Below are 15,676 nucleotides of genomic sequence, written 5' to 3' on the forward strand. Positions count from 1 at the left end.
ATAGGTAACATTAATATTCTTGAGTAGGTTGTTGACATTCTAATCTTTATAAGCGATCACTATTGTTATTCGTGCCTATTTTTGTCCATCTTTGAGTTCATGCATAGCTTAAAAAAATCATGAAAGAAAAGTTAACCAGCTACGATAGTAGCGATCCAACTTGGGTTTATATTATGTATCAAGTCTCAAACCACTTTATGTCTAGGGTTAGTAGTAATTTACTACTTTCGCCTATATATATATATATCTCCTCTCTCATTACTTCTAATTGTTTTCGAAAATCATACGGTAAAATTACAGACTAGGCATTCCCTTAAGATGTAAATACACATTATATCAAATTGGATAAATAATTAATTTATAAATCTTCTATATTTATAATTAATGATGTCTTCATTAATTTCCCAACGTCCTAATCTCACTATCCATCGTATATTCATATTTGTATGGATGATCCACTGATTAACATATATAAAGTGTACCCATTCCAACTACTCCATCCCTCGCATGATTCTCATCCTCACATTACACAAAATAATATTATTATTATTATTATTAATTAGTACTATATTATTTACATGCAAAAACAAAAACAAAAATAATACTCCCACTCCAGCAAATAGAAAAAGCGCGTGCCGTACAACTCAAATTCCTCATCAAAATCCATGCGCCGATAAATGCCGGATCGCCGTAGCAAGAGAGTACAACACCTCAAAGCACAGCCACTCTCTCTCTCTCTCTCTCTCTCTATCTCTCTCTCTCTCTCTGCTGAGAAGAAGAAACCTTGAGCAATAGAAAACCAAATCATTTCCTTACCCAAATGGAGCAACTCAAGTGCGTGTTCCAAGACGGCCCGATCATCGTAGGCGCCGGGCCCTCTGGCCTCGCCGCCGCCGCCTGCCTCCACCGCAGCGGCGTCCCCTCCCTCCTACTCGAGCGCAGCGACTGCATCGCATCTCTATGGCAGCACCGCACCTACGATCGCCTCAAGCTTCACCTCCCCCGCCAATTCTGCGAGCTTCCATTCCTCAATTTCCCTAATTATTTCCCCAAATACCCCTCCAAGCACCAATTCGTCTCCTACATGGAGGATTACGCCCGCCATTTCTCAATTCGACCCAATTTCAAGCAGACAGTGCTCTCGGCCCGGTTTGATTCAGTCACGGGGCTCTGGAAGGTCCAGACGATGGATTCAATTTACGTTTCTCGGTGGCTTATTGTGGCTACTGGTGAAAACGCCGAGCCCGTGATTCCAGAGATTCACGGGATAGGGAAGTTTAAAGGGCCCGTGATTCACACGAGAGAGTACAGGTCGGGCTCGGAGTTTGCGGGGAAAAAAGTGCTCGTCGTCGGCTGTGGGAATTCCGGGATGGAAGTGAGCTTGGATCTCTGCCGCCACCGCGCTTCTCCCTCCGTCGTCGTCAGAAATTCCGTGAGTAATTATTCTACAAACTTTTTATTTTAATTAATTTTTTTTATAAATTAAAATTTTTAATTTTTTATTAGGTTCATATATTGCCGAGGGAAATGTTGGGTGTTTCGACGTTTTCAATGGCGATGGTGTTGCTGAAATGGCTACCGTTGAAGGTGGTCGATAAGTTTCTCCTCCTCGTTGCGAATTTCGCCATGGGGAACACGGCTAGATTGGGCCTCCGACGCCCCAAAACCGGCCCTATTGAGCTCAAAAACGCCACCGGAAAATCGCCCGTGCTCGACGTCGGCGCCTTCTCTCTTATCAAATCCGGACAAATTGAGGTACACATTCCCGTCTATTTTCATTTTTTACTAATAATATTTCAATATTACCGAGCTCCACTAGTAATATTGGTCTTGTACTATTTCACCAAGTTCGCATTAAAACTCGTTATCTTATCATATATAGGTCGTTGAAGGAGTGAAGGAGATAACAAAGAATGGTGCAAGATTTTGTGAAGGCAAAGAACGGGAATTCGACTCTATAATTCTTGCTACGGGGTATAAGAGCAATGTGCCGACTTGGCTAAAGGTATTAAGATTATTTTTCAAATTTTTTCATAAAAAAAAAACAAATAATTATTGGTTTATTTATTGGCAATCACACATCGCTTTCGGCCTTACACATACAGTGGGCTACAAAACGTTTTCTTAGAAAAGAGTAAATTTGATGCCATTTGTTTGGATCATCCTTCCTTCCTACCAATGCTCACAAAAATAGTTTTTTTGTTCGCATTTTATGACATGTTACTGTCACTCAATATACACATTCTGATTTTTAATTTTATCTCTATTCAATTTGGAAATTCTTGTGTAATCAAGAAACTGAATCAGAAAAATTAAATGTCATAATTACTTCCTAGTACTTGATTCCATTTTATTTATTTGGAGGAGATTATTAATCTAATTATTTTGGTGAAACAATGTAGGGAGATGATTTCTTCACAAAAGATGGAATGCCAAAGACACCTTTCCCTTGTAGTTGGAAGGGAGAGAACGGATTGTATGTGGTCGGGTTCACGAGAAGGGGGCTTCTCGGAACATCATCCGATGCCGTTAAAGTTGCTAAAGACATCGCGGATCAATGGAAGAAGATTGATAACAGTAAATATTCAGCAAAAGAATTGAAGTTAGATATATTGGGTAAAATTAGAGAAAATCTCGATCGCGAAGAAACTTTTTAAGCTTTTTTTGTACTTTTTGTTTTGTAAATCATTCAGTTTTGTTTGGGGGGGAATTGTAAGAATGGCGATGTTTATGTTTAATGGTTCTTTTTTCCAAAAAAAACGATGTATGATATAAAAAAATGTCTTTATTTTAGCTCTTCATGCAAAAATTATAGTACTTTATTCGTTATATTAGTATAACAGGTAAATGGAAAATAAATAAGTAGAGAGAATTGGTTGGTAGGGAAAGGACAAGAGGAAATCCAAAATTTGAATCTTACTATATGTACAGCTTTCAAGGACAAAATGAATTGTCGACTTCATATGGTTAAGAAATAACTTTGCACATCATTTATTGCCTGTATAGACAAAACAAAAATAAAAAACTATGTCGAGGCTTTACGATTATGGGATCTGATTAGAAATTCGTGCGACCCATAGTCATATGCATGCAAATTTTATTCCATAAATATAACGACATTATTGTTCAAGAAAAAGTTATGGTACTAGTCAAATGATGGGTTATTGACATTTAATTTTTAATCTAGATTCTACACTTTCTTAAAGAATAAATTTTCCAAAAAAATCTGAATCAGTCCCACTTGTGCTTAAATTCTTTTATTACATGAATATAGTATAATATACTGCCTTCGTTCATCATGATTATGTGTAATAAATATAATGTGATGGAAGAAACTGATGGCTTATGTGATAGAAAGAATAAAAAAATTGACATAGATAGGGATAATATATTGTGTATTATGAGAGTAAGGTTAAAAATATATTTTCTCTAAATCATGCCGATCAATTCATTAGCCTTTACCAAAGTTAGATATTGGTTATCTAAAATAAGAGCAAAATTACAGATTGCTACTTTCGGAATTTAGCAATTTTTTATGCATTTGTTTTTTCAGTGAACAAGTACAGTTTTACACGCAAAAAAGAAAATCTAAAGAAATTTGCTTTTTCTGAGTTAATGATTGCAACACGATTACATCACCAACCTCAAAAACTTTTTTCACTTTTTCGATTTATTTCTTTTACAAATTAATTAGTTGTGTATTTTATATCCAAAATTACACGCATATCATTACAATACCATGCATTGATTAAAAGGCCGATTGCACCTTATATAACCTGTTATTTAAATCTCAAATTATAATTCGTTAAACATGTAAAGCACGTCTCTATTCGATCTCCTCTTTTAATTTTACTAATAACAGTATGAGAAATATTGAAATATTACAGCGAAAGTCAATCCCATTTGTGAAGGCCATTTCCATTCCTTGACTAACATTAAATTTAGTGTGAATTTTGCACCATTTCTCCACCACCTGAACTCTATTTCAAAAAATAACTTACTAAATGGGAGTTGCAAAAATGAATGTTATGAATCATGTTGATTAACTTTGACCCTTTGTATTTAGTCATAAAGTAAAACTAATCCAATTACATAATTCCTCAAAGACACCTGTTTATCCAGTGGTTTTATAATTAAATTGTACAGTAGTTCTGACTAAATGTTAGTTAATCCAATCTTGTACATTAAGTTCCAAGTTAAGAGGAATTTAAAATCCTAATTAACAAGTGTCTCATGACAACTAGTGGTAGTACTAATTTATTTAGTACTACTACTAAGTAACATCGGAGTATTATAAATAACTAAAATGAAAATGTGCTCTCTCTCAATTTGTTGTGGTAATGCAAATAGTAGTGTAGCATGATGCATGCTGATTATAGATACAATGATGGGGTTCTGACAGGGGATTGTTAGAAAGCAAATAAGTTAATCACCAACTAAACCCATTATTATATAATCTATGAGGTGTTTTGACACTGAAATTCAATTACGGAAAAATTGCCACAATAACTATGAATTTTGGTCAATTGGTGGACTAATAATAATGGTCAGAATCTCGAACGATGTATCACTAATAAACATCACTAAGTTATCTTAAGGAATAATTGTTAGAATTCTCAAATGTCAAACTCACTCCTCCAAAACTAATCTAGTTAAAATTAGTTTACTCCTCATCTCCCACTCCTATTAAGAGTCATATTTTATCATTTGGATTCATTCTCCAATAAGAATCAAATTTCATTTTACCATAAATGGTAAATAGGTTTCACGTTACACTAATTCACTTTACTCACATTTTATTATAAAACTAATATAAAAAATAGGTCTAATAGTACTAATTTTCCAATCTAATATTTAATTTTGTTACTCCCTCCATCCCAACTAAGTTGAGCCGTATTTCTATTTGGGATATCCCAACTAAGTTGGGTCATTTCCTTTTTTAACAAAAAACAAAATATCCAATCAATCTTATTTTATTCCACCATCTACTTTACTCTTTTTTTTATCTTTCCTACTTAATTCCTCTTTCCAACTTTTCAACACAATTTCATAATCTCAGTGTCCAAAAAAATTTGTCTCAACTTAGCTGGGACAGAAGGAGAATATACAACCAATCTATGTGACCAAATTTTGAACAACCAAAAACTAGTTTGTTTGAGAAAAAGTGATTTATTTATGCATTTAATTATAACATATGGGCGCATATATAGTACATTTAACGTGCATAATATTGTGGTCATATATTAATGATTTGTGTATAAATTTTTTACTTTTTTGAAACCATAAAATATAATTAATGCATACTTTAATTCAAATTTAAAAAGTAATATAGAGGTAATTCAAATATAGAAAAAATATATAAAATGAGACTAAAGAGTAATAAGCCTTTTAAATATGTCCATTAACTACATCTATTATTTTAATAAAAATTAATACATCATATTACTAATAGTATAAGGCCATCTGCAACGCTGTCTCTTATCCGTCTCTTAACTGTCTCATCCCTTAACTATTCATGGGCCCCACTATACTTTTCACTTCATCTCTTAACTAAGAGACAAAACCTGCAACCCTCCATTTATTATCCGTCTCTTAACCATCTCTTAACTTACTATTCATTCAATTTCATTTTTATTTTTATTTCCAACAAATTCAATTAATAAAAACACATTTTCATTAAATAAAAATAAAATTACAACATAAAATAAAAATACAAGTTAAAATTTTAAAAATAAAAAAAAAACACATAATTAAAATCCTAAAAAATTACATAATTTAAAATACAATTTTATAGAAATTAAAAAAACTACTCTGTCGGCGAATCATCCCCCGATGGCGGTGACGGTGCACTCAAGCTATCTGGAAGCGGAATACCAATTTGTCTTGCCATATACTTAATTCCGACAAGATGAGCTTGATATTGTGGAGCCGCCACCGCCATAGTTGCCGTCGCCGGACATTTTGTGATGGCAATTGGAGAGGTTAGATGGAAATTGGAGAGGAAATGGAGATGATTTGGGAAGAATAGATGTGTATTTGTGTGTGAAATGAGGATGAAATAGGAGTATTTATAGACTAAAAAAAAGGAAAACGGTTGAAAAACGGTAATATTACCGTTTTCGATTTTTTTTATTAAATTTGAATTTTTAAAATAAATAATTTATTGCGTCAGCTTGACGAAGCCCACTCGCGGGCTGGCGAGTGGGGGTCACGCATGGCGCCGGAGCGCGCCACGTCGCGCGAGCGCGTGGCGAGACAGCCCGCGATCCGTCTCTGTGGGACGGGCGTGTCGGCGAGGCCGGGACAAGACGGGACGCTGCAACGCGTCTCACCGTCGTCTCATCTCGGCGGAACAAGATACGAGCCACCCGCGGGACGAGTTGTGGGAGGCCTAACCATCCACAACGTTGTTCCTATACCGTTCCTTAAACTACTGTTTGCGGGCCCCATTGTACTTTTTTACTCCATTCCTTAACTAAAGAACGGAACCTGCAACTCTCCGTTCCTTAACCGTTCCTTAAATTACTATTCATTCAATTTCATTTTTTTTATTTACAACTCAATTCAATTAAAAAACACTAATAAAAAAACAAACACACTTTATTAAAAAACACACAACATTAAAACAAAGTTACAAATTAAACTTAAAAAAATAAAAAGCACACACTTAAAATCCTAAAAAAATAAAAGTACACACTTAAAATGATCCATTAGTTTGATTAAATTTGAGAGAAGAAAAACAGAATTGATTTGAGATGAAAATTGGGGTGGAAATAGAGAGGATTTGAGAGGAATAGATGTGTGTTTGTGAGTCAAATGAATATGAAATAGGAGTATTTATAGTGTAAATAAATTTTAAAAAATAAAAAAAAATACAAAACGGATAAAAAAGCGGTAACAATACCGTTACAAATATATATTTTTTTTATTAAATTCGAATTTTAAAAAAAATGAATTATTGCGTCACCGTGACGAAACCTACTCGCTGGGCAGCGAGTGGGCGTCACGCGTGCGCTGAGAGCCTGTCACGTCACCTCGGCGCGTGGCGGAACGTGTTGTGCCGCGTCAACGACACCCGTCACGGCATAGGCACGGAATGGCGACGACACGGCGGCTGCAACGCGTACCGCCGCGGAACCGTTACTCCGGAAGGCATAGGCACCGCAACGGCACAGAGTTGCGGGTGCTCTAAGATGCGCGAGGAATGACGTGAGAGTAAATGAAGAGGGAGGTTGGAGAATTGAATGTGAAAAAATAGAAAATAGAAAATAGAAAATAGAAATAGTGTGAGATGACACGCCACGCCTTATTACATTACAAGCGTCACTCTCTGACATTTTTTACTGACCGCCATTTCTTCTACTGTCCTCACATCATTGCACGAGGGTCTCTCTCTCCCTTCTGAAAATTCAACTCCAATTATTACTTCATCAATTAAATTGGCCTTAGACCATCCACAACGGGACTCGCCGGCGTCTCGCGTCTCGTCTCAGCGAGACGAGACCCCGGCGAGACGCGTTGCAGCCTCCATCTCGTCCCGTCTCGTCGCGCGTCTCGTCGCGCGACTCGTCTCGCCGAGCCAGGAGACGAGCTGGCTCGCCACGCGCCTCGGCGACGTGGCGCAGCCCGGCGTCGTGCGTGACGCCCACTCGCCGGCCCGCGAGTGGGCGTCGTCACGTGCTGACGCAATAAATATTTTTTTTTTAAAAAAAATCGAATTTAAATAAAATAAAAAAATTTGTAACGGTATTATTACCGTTTTTTTGTTTTTTTTGTTTATATTTTTTTTGTTTTTTATTAAATTTTTTACTCTATAAATACTCCTAAACCCATCCTCATTTACACACAACTACACATCTATTCTTCATATCATCTAAATTTTCTCTCAAATTTTCGCTGAAATTTTCATAACCCAACTCAAGATGTCCGGCGACGGCGAGGGCAACTATGGCGGCTCCGGCTCCGGCGGGTGGGATCTCAACTCATTCGGCGATTGGGAGAACATGATCAACACATTGGGCGGTGGAGGTTCGTCAACGCCGGGGACCCAGGGTTCGGCGACGCCGGGGGGGTACCAACCACCCAATTTTGACCTTGATGCATATGTTCGTCCCAACGTCCCGCGGTTTTCGCAGGGATTATCCCAGATCCGGGAGGATTTTCCAGTTGATCCCACGCCGGGAGTAGGCCGAGGCGGTGGAGGTGGCCGAGGCAGTGTACAACCCCTGACGGGCGAGGACGAGGAGGAAGAAGAGGAAGAGGATCTTGGCCGACATCCGTACAACAACCTCGAAACGATGGCGGTGTACAACGCCTGGATCACGGTCTCGTACGATCCCATCGTCGGGAATCAACAAACCCGGAAGTGTTTCTGGGAAAAGGTTGTCGAGGTCTACCACCAAATAAAGCCGAACCGCTCCCGCAAGCGCACAGTTAAAATGATCCGCTGTCACTTTGACCGAGTCGACCGACAGGTCAAAAAATTCTGCGGCATCTACTCGGCGGAAGAGGCGCGCTACCAAAGCGGCGCCACGGCCACCGACATTTTGACGTCCGCTTTGCGCGCCTACTACCAGGACGAGGGACATCAATTCAGATTTGTTGATGTTTGGCGCGCCGTCAAGGACGAGGAACGATGGGCCGGCGGTTTCCGCTCCAGCTCGGGCTCAAACTCGAAGCGCACGAAGCATACGGCGAGTGGCCAATACTCGTCTAGTGCTGGTGCGTCTGGTGGTGACACTGCTGAAGGCATCAGCCAACATGATGCTGAATCCCAGGAGTTTGCGGGTACGGTCGGCGATGCAGGAGGATCCGCGAGTACGCGCCGTCGGCCGCAAGGGACGAAGGCGGCGAAAGCGGCTAGAGCAAGGAAGGGCCGAGGCGAATCAAGCCAGCCGGCCTCAGGATCGGGCTCGCGAGGAGGCTCGGACACACTTATGGTGGCGTACATGACCGCCACAATGGCGGACACTTCCCGCTTCTCGCACTCCCAATACGCGGCCTGGTGGAACGGAATTGTGCATATGGCAGCACAACTTGGCCTTCCGACTCCCCCTCAACCTCGACCGCCTCCGGAGGATGATTAGCCCTTCCGATTAATTTTTTTTTATTTTGTGTGTTTTTTTATTTTGTGTGTTTTTTTATTTTGTGTGTTTTTTTTATTTTGTGTGTTTTTTTATTTTGTGTGTTTTTTAATTTTGTTTTAATTTTAATAAAGTGTGTTTGTTTAAATTGAATTGGGTTTTAAAAAAAATTATAAATTAAATTGAATGAATAGTAATTAAGAGACGGTATAGAGACGGTTAAGAGACGGAGCGTTGCAGCCTCCGTCTCTTAGTTAAGAGATGGAGGAAAAAAGGACAGTGGGGCCCTCAAATAGTGCTCAAATAGTAGTTAAGAGACGGTTTAAGAGACGGTATAGAGACAGCGTTGTGGATGGCCTTACTCCTATTTTTTTCTCTATTTTTTTTTATCAAATCTACGTCACTAAATTTTGTAAAACTAAAATTAGTTTATTTGAAAAAAATCAGTTTATTTATATATTTAATTAAAATATATGGATGCATATATAGTACATGAAAAGTGCATAATATTGTGTTCATATGATTTATATATAATTTTTTACTTTTTTGAAATCATAAATATAATTAATGCATACTTTAATTCAAATTTTAAAAACAATAGAAATGAAATTCAAATATAAAAATAAAAAATGAGGTTAAAGGCTAATAAGTCTTTTTAACTTATCTACTTACTACATTTATTATTTAAATATATAATTAATACATCAAATTATTAATATAACCTTATTTTGGTTGTACAAAATTTGATTGTTTATCCATCTCATTTCATCTCATTTCATCTCTCGCAGTTTACCTTTATTTATTTTTATACTAATAAATTTATTTAATTAAATCCGAGTACTGTTAATTTATATACATAGGAAAATAATGTTTATATAATTTGTAGTGAAGCACCTGATCTGACGTCGTCCTGTATTTCCCTCTAGTCTAGGTTGATGTCAAAACCCTTTCGCCTTTCACTTCACTGACATCTTTTTTTCTCTACTACAACTCCACACTACTTTTTCTTGCTTTCCATTTCTAAATCCTATAAAAAAAATCTTCACAGAATTTGTTGACTGCTAGTTACGTTTTACTCTATTTTATTTTACTCATAATACTTTTAACATGAGGCGAATTTGATTTTACAAAGGCAGTAATAATTTTGTTAATGGCACTCATAGAAAAAATCGATTTTTTCTTCATCATTTTCAAAATTGTTTTAATTAACTTTTGTTGTTAAATAAAACTACTCCATTTGTCCCTAATAATTTATCACTATTTAACCCGCCATGAATTTTAAGAAATGTAATAGAAATGAATTGAAAAAGTTAGTTGAACATGAGTCCTATTTTTATATATTTCCTCTGTGCCATTAAAAATGAAACATTTAATAAAATGAAAACAACACCATTTCTATATTTTCTTTTCTCTGACTTTATTCTCTTGTCATTAACTCAGTACAAAACAACCCTACATAAAATTTCGTTCTAAAAAGCCAAATGTTTAATTTCTAATGGAACCGATAGAGTATTAATTTTATAATAAATGTGATTGAGAATGAATTAATGGAATACGATGTCCATTATAAAAATAAAAAAAATTGAAATGTGAAAATAAAAATTTAGAATAGACAAAAATAGAAATAAGTAATAAATTTTGAAGAATTCAGCAATAGTTGTTAGTGGGATTTTCACAATCCCATCAATGCAAAATCTCAACTAATTTTAAAACATTTAGTTATTTATTCAAATTAGCACTTATTTCCTTTCTGGGCATCCCAAGTTATTTGCACTCTTTCCATTTTTAGTAAAAATTATCACCTGCAGCCGCAATTGTTGACTTTGCTATACACTCATTCCTTAATCTTCGTGCCGAAAAGGAAATGTGCGAGTAGTCCGGGATGGAGGGAGAATATTAAATTGAAGACAAATGAAATTAATCGATCTGGGTATGAGTGCCCTGAGCGATAGTTTTCTTGATTTAATAGTGCTGTCTTAATTTTGGCCTATATAGAGTATTGAATTCGAATATTGATAGAGAGAAAATCATTTTAAGATTTGGAATTTGACTGGATAATTTATTGGCAGGAGATATTATTCTGATTTTTTGATAACCCCCCACTTACTAAATTGTCAGGTTGATTCCTGCTTACGTATGAATATCAACATAAAACCAACAATAATAAACGAATTAATGCCTTTCTATTAGCCTCAGAAAAAGTTGTGGAGAAACCCACCATTTATAAAGAGTGATGCAATCAAATTTTATACAACTAAGATAAGATTATATTAATAATTTGATGTATTCATTATATATTAAAATAATAAATGTAAGTATGTCGACAAGTTAAAAAGACTTATTAGCCTTTAACTCATTTTTATTTTTATATTTGAATTTCCTTTCTATTATTTTTAAAATTTGAATTAAAGTATGCACTAATTACATTTATTGTTCTAAAAAAATAAAAAAAATTATACACAAATTATAAATATATGACCACAATATTATGCATTTTCCATGTACTATATATGCATCCATATATTTTAACTAAATGCATAAATAAACCTGTTTTTTTTCAAATAAACTAGTTTTTGGTTGGTCACATAGATTTGTTGATTTATAAAAGGAGGATTTAGGGATTGCACAAACGGAATGTCATGAAAGAGACTTGAATTTAACCATAAAAAGAGTTAAAATTTTATTTCTTTGGTCGTTAGAACAATTACTACTAGTAAAAAATTAGTTCAAATTTTATTAATATATATATACTCTGGAAAAACAATTAATTTACATAAGTACATAATTATATATAGGCAAGTTTACTATACATAAAATCAAATTAATTACCTCGTATACAAAACATACTTACCGAACTTATGTTAAATTAGAGTATTACTCCAGATCAACAATAGCACGAAAGACCAAATTTAACATAATTTTATAAAATTAATTGGCCAACTCCAGTATCGCACAACCCCACCTAGCTAGGTTGTGTGTGTGAAAGTATGTTAAATTGTGTGGAAAAGTGTGTGTGTGTGTGTGTGGAATGAGTCATACTAATCAAGAAAACAGTAGTTGGGTAGTAAGTGGCATGCATGCCATTTTGCCATGCATGCATTTCTCAGACGACAAATCCTCATTGTATCTATTTCCTGTCAATTTCTTCTTCTTCTTCTTATGTCGATAAGATTTTTTACATACATGACTTTAATTATAGTTACAATCTTGCATCACAAATTTCACTTTACTTGTAAATTTACGAAATAGTGGTGTTTTTTCGCCCCCGAGAACTTGGACTAGCCGCGACGGGGGCATGAAAAAAATTTGCACTAGCCACATTATGCTATGCTTTCTAAGTTTTATCCGAAAATGTTTTTTTTTACGTGATTCAGATCATTGATAAGTGTTTTTTCATAACGATATCCAACGAGACTAGTTGCCGCGTGTTTTTGGGTAGGGCCCACAAGAAGGCAGAATAGGTGTAGGAAAAAATTGAAATTCCATTTTGTTTGTAAGGAGAATTGGGTCCACATTTTAGAAGAGCAGTGGAATGTAGCTTTACCAACTGCAATGTATTGACTGCCTAACAAAAGAGGGATCAATGTGTGCTTCTATATGAGTATGTGTACCTATTAGTACCTCTGCTGCCTTTTAATAGAGAGACAACTCCTAGGATTGTCACATCCTTTTCACACAATATCTCATTTTTCTTATTTTATTTTAATTTTATTTTATTACTATGCTACAATAAATATTTTGAGAGAATTTCAAATTTTAAAATTTTTGATCTCAACTGTAAGATGCTATAGTGTATACACATGGCAACAAGGGGTACACTCTACGGCGATACAACGAATTCGGAAATATGCAGGAAAAAAAACAAAAACTCAATTAAAGTCTTTTTTTTTTTCTTGAATTTCTTCAAGCTTGTAGCTTTTAAACGAATTTGGTACATTGCAAGGTCTTTTATGTATCAATTTACGTCAAATTTGAATAAATTTTGAACTCATATGAAAACTTACATTGGAGTACTACTTTTATCATTCTAAAGTCATTTTTTTTATTAAATTAAAGTTCCATATATGTGTGTACATAATTTCTAGTGATGGGCCGAAGATCCAATAGCAATTATTGGGCCGAGGCCTTTATTGGGTTAAATTCATCATTAACATAAGAAATTTGAACTTTTATCTATATAATTGGGCCGAGGCCTTAATTGGGCTCACCCGAAAACTAAGGAAAATAAAGGCTTATATTTTAACGTGAAACTGAGTATGTTTGTGGATATTTGTTTTAAAAATTCCTTTAAAAAAAGTACTATTAGAATGATTTAGAATCATATCGAGAATCATGATATATAATTAAGTTGAGTTTTATCGGAATTTTAAAATAATCATGAAATTAGAATGAAATACTAGTAGTAAGTTTACAAAACTACACATGGGAGCCATGCTTTATAAAAAATATGGGGCTGAAACAAATTTTTTATTGGAAATTCGCCTTTTTTTCCCTAATAAAAACAGGCTTTCATTGATATACATACAAATCTGACAAATATCGTCTAAGAGATTAAGTGATAGTATATCTAATACAAGTATCACGAATCCTAACATTATCTTTTAATCCAAAAAAGAAAACAAAAACGAATGTTTTTTTATAAGAAATTTCATTTACACGCTTATTATTAATACCTGCGGAGATTGCCTAGCAATGATTAGATTTGTTCGTCGCATTTATTACTTTGACCCACCAAACATGTGGAAACGCAAAGTTTGTTAAATTATAAATTTATAATCCACACGAGATTTTATTCTCTAATTATGATTATGGGTTGAACAGCAATCTCAATTTTTTAAAATTGGGCAATAATTTATTTTTTTGAAAAAAGGTCTCTTATTTCAGCTACGATCCAAACAAAACATTATTTTAGGTAAAGACTAAGGAAAAGGAGGTTAATGGTGGTGGGTAGGGAAACCACAAAGAAAAAAGGCATCATCGAGATGTCACTCCATTGATAATTTACTTTGTTATATTCATGATATGATTGGATTGTGACATACTAGTAGTATTTATTTTACCATGGAAATTCTATTTCTTCATCTTGGTTATTTGTAATTAGTGGATGTTTTACTTTTTTGGACTTTTGTCTTAATCAAGACGTTTGTTTTCTAGTGGTTTGGAGACAAAAACAAATAATAAGATACAATTCTATTTTATTTCAATTGTCAAGCCTCATGTCATGAAGTCATGACAACTGAGTTTTTTTGAAGATGTTAATTGTAATATCATAAAATAAATACAAGCATATTATAATTGAATCTGAATCTTAACATGTAAACCAGTCTCGTATAAAACTATATATGGGATGATTGATTAATAAATTTGGATTTATCTTTTTTTCATTATTTGCAATGTGAGCTTACTTGATGATGGAGATTGAATGATGCAGAGCCTTCTTTTTTCTCTCAAATTCATCTCTTAAGCAAAAATCTTAGTTCTTCACTTGTTCAAGAAATTTCCAATTCTTCACAATCCTTCAAACTATAACAACTTAATCTTTAATAACGTCAATTTAATAAAAACTTAATATAGTATTCAGCAATTTTGACAAAACTAATATTATTAAAAAAGATAAGATATTGGCAGGGACGCAAGCCTTCTGCACTTGCATCGATGCTTAGAGCATTCACAACGGCGAGCAGGACGGCGTCCGTCCATCCGTGCCAGCGGCACGGAGACGCTGTCCGCCGCTGCGCTCGCGACGCTGGCACGGCGCTGCTCGATGCATCAAGCACGTCTGTGCCAGCAAGCAGGGCGACGTGGCGCGTTTCTATTGGCCGTTAGCATTTTCTTTTTTTTAAAAAAAATCGAAAATAATACCAAAAATTAAAAAAAAAACTATTTTTGGATTCCCAAAAATATACAGATTTTATTACCATTTTTTGAATTTTTTTTTGATTTTTTTTTAAAAAAATTAATCCCAAAATCATCTATAAATACACACATTCATCATCCATTTGGGCGAAATTCGATCACGGGTAGTGGGTTTTTTTAATTTTATGAATTTAATTATGTAGTTTTTACTTTTTAGGATTTAAATTATATAATTTTTAATTTTTAAGACTTTAATGAAGAAAATTTTAAATTTTAAGATTTTAATTATGTAATTTTTAATTTTTTTGTAATTTGTAATATTATTCCGGTTATTTTTAATGCATTTTAATATTGTGGAAATATTTTTATTTAAATTGAATAATAGAATCGTGGGACCTTGAGCATGTTCTTTCGAAAGAGCACGGATGTGGGTGTTGTGCTCTTGCCTAAGAGCAGGGAGTAAAAGTGGATCCAGGCCCACATCCGTGCTCGTTGGCAAGAGCACGGATGTGGATGCTCTTAGATACCAATAATAGTTTCATCAGCTATAAAAAATTATTATTAGAAAAGTAATTGTCATAAATCATACTACTAATATTTTATAAAAACACAACGGAAACATATATCTCTTCCCTGTATATTGGAGTATTAATTTAACCATCATTCCTAATTAATGTTAGTGATGAAAAATGTTTGGGCTTATCTAGTAGTAGTAGAAGTTTTAATCAAGTACAGCA

The 15,676-nt window shown here is 34.8% G+C and overlaps 1 protein-coding gene across 1 annotated transcript; it reads left to right on the forward strand.

The window, feature by feature from the left end:
* Positions 1-784: 784 nt before the first annotated feature.
* Positions 785-2,721, forward strand: LOC121783874 (probable indole-3-pyruvate monooxygenase YUCCA4). The gene is made up of 4 exons (XM_042182059.1): positions 785-1,432; positions 1,507-1,755; positions 1,883-2,005; positions 2,403-2,721. Exons 1-4 carry the CDS (start codon positions 821-823, stop codon positions 2,655-2,657), a joined length of 1,239 nt encoding a protein of 412 aa, XP_042037993.1. The 5' UTR covers positions 785-820; the 3' UTR covers positions 2,658-2,721.
* The last annotated feature ends 12,955 nt before the right edge of the window (positions 2,722-15,676 follow it).

Source organism: Salvia splendens, chromosome 21, assembly GCF_004379255.2.
Source record: "Salvia splendens isolate huo1 chromosome 21, SspV2, whole genome shotgun sequence".
In the NCBI taxonomy this organism is placed as follows: Eukaryota; Viridiplantae; Streptophyta; class Magnoliopsida; order Lamiales; family Lamiaceae; genus Salvia; species Salvia splendens.

Coding starts and splice junctions, on each gene's coding strand:
- LOC121783874 (XM_042182059.1), top strand. CDS start 821: ATGGAGCAACTCAAGTGCGTGTTCCAAGACGGCCCGATCATCGTAGGC. Junction 1,433..1,506: donor CCGTCGTCGTCAGAAATTCC/GTGAGTAATTAT, acceptor ATTTTTTATTAG/GTTCATATATTGCCGAGGGA. Junction 2,006..2,402: donor ATGTGCCGACTTGGCTAAAG/GTATTAAGATTA, acceptor GAAACAATGTAG/GGAGATGATTTCTTCACAAA.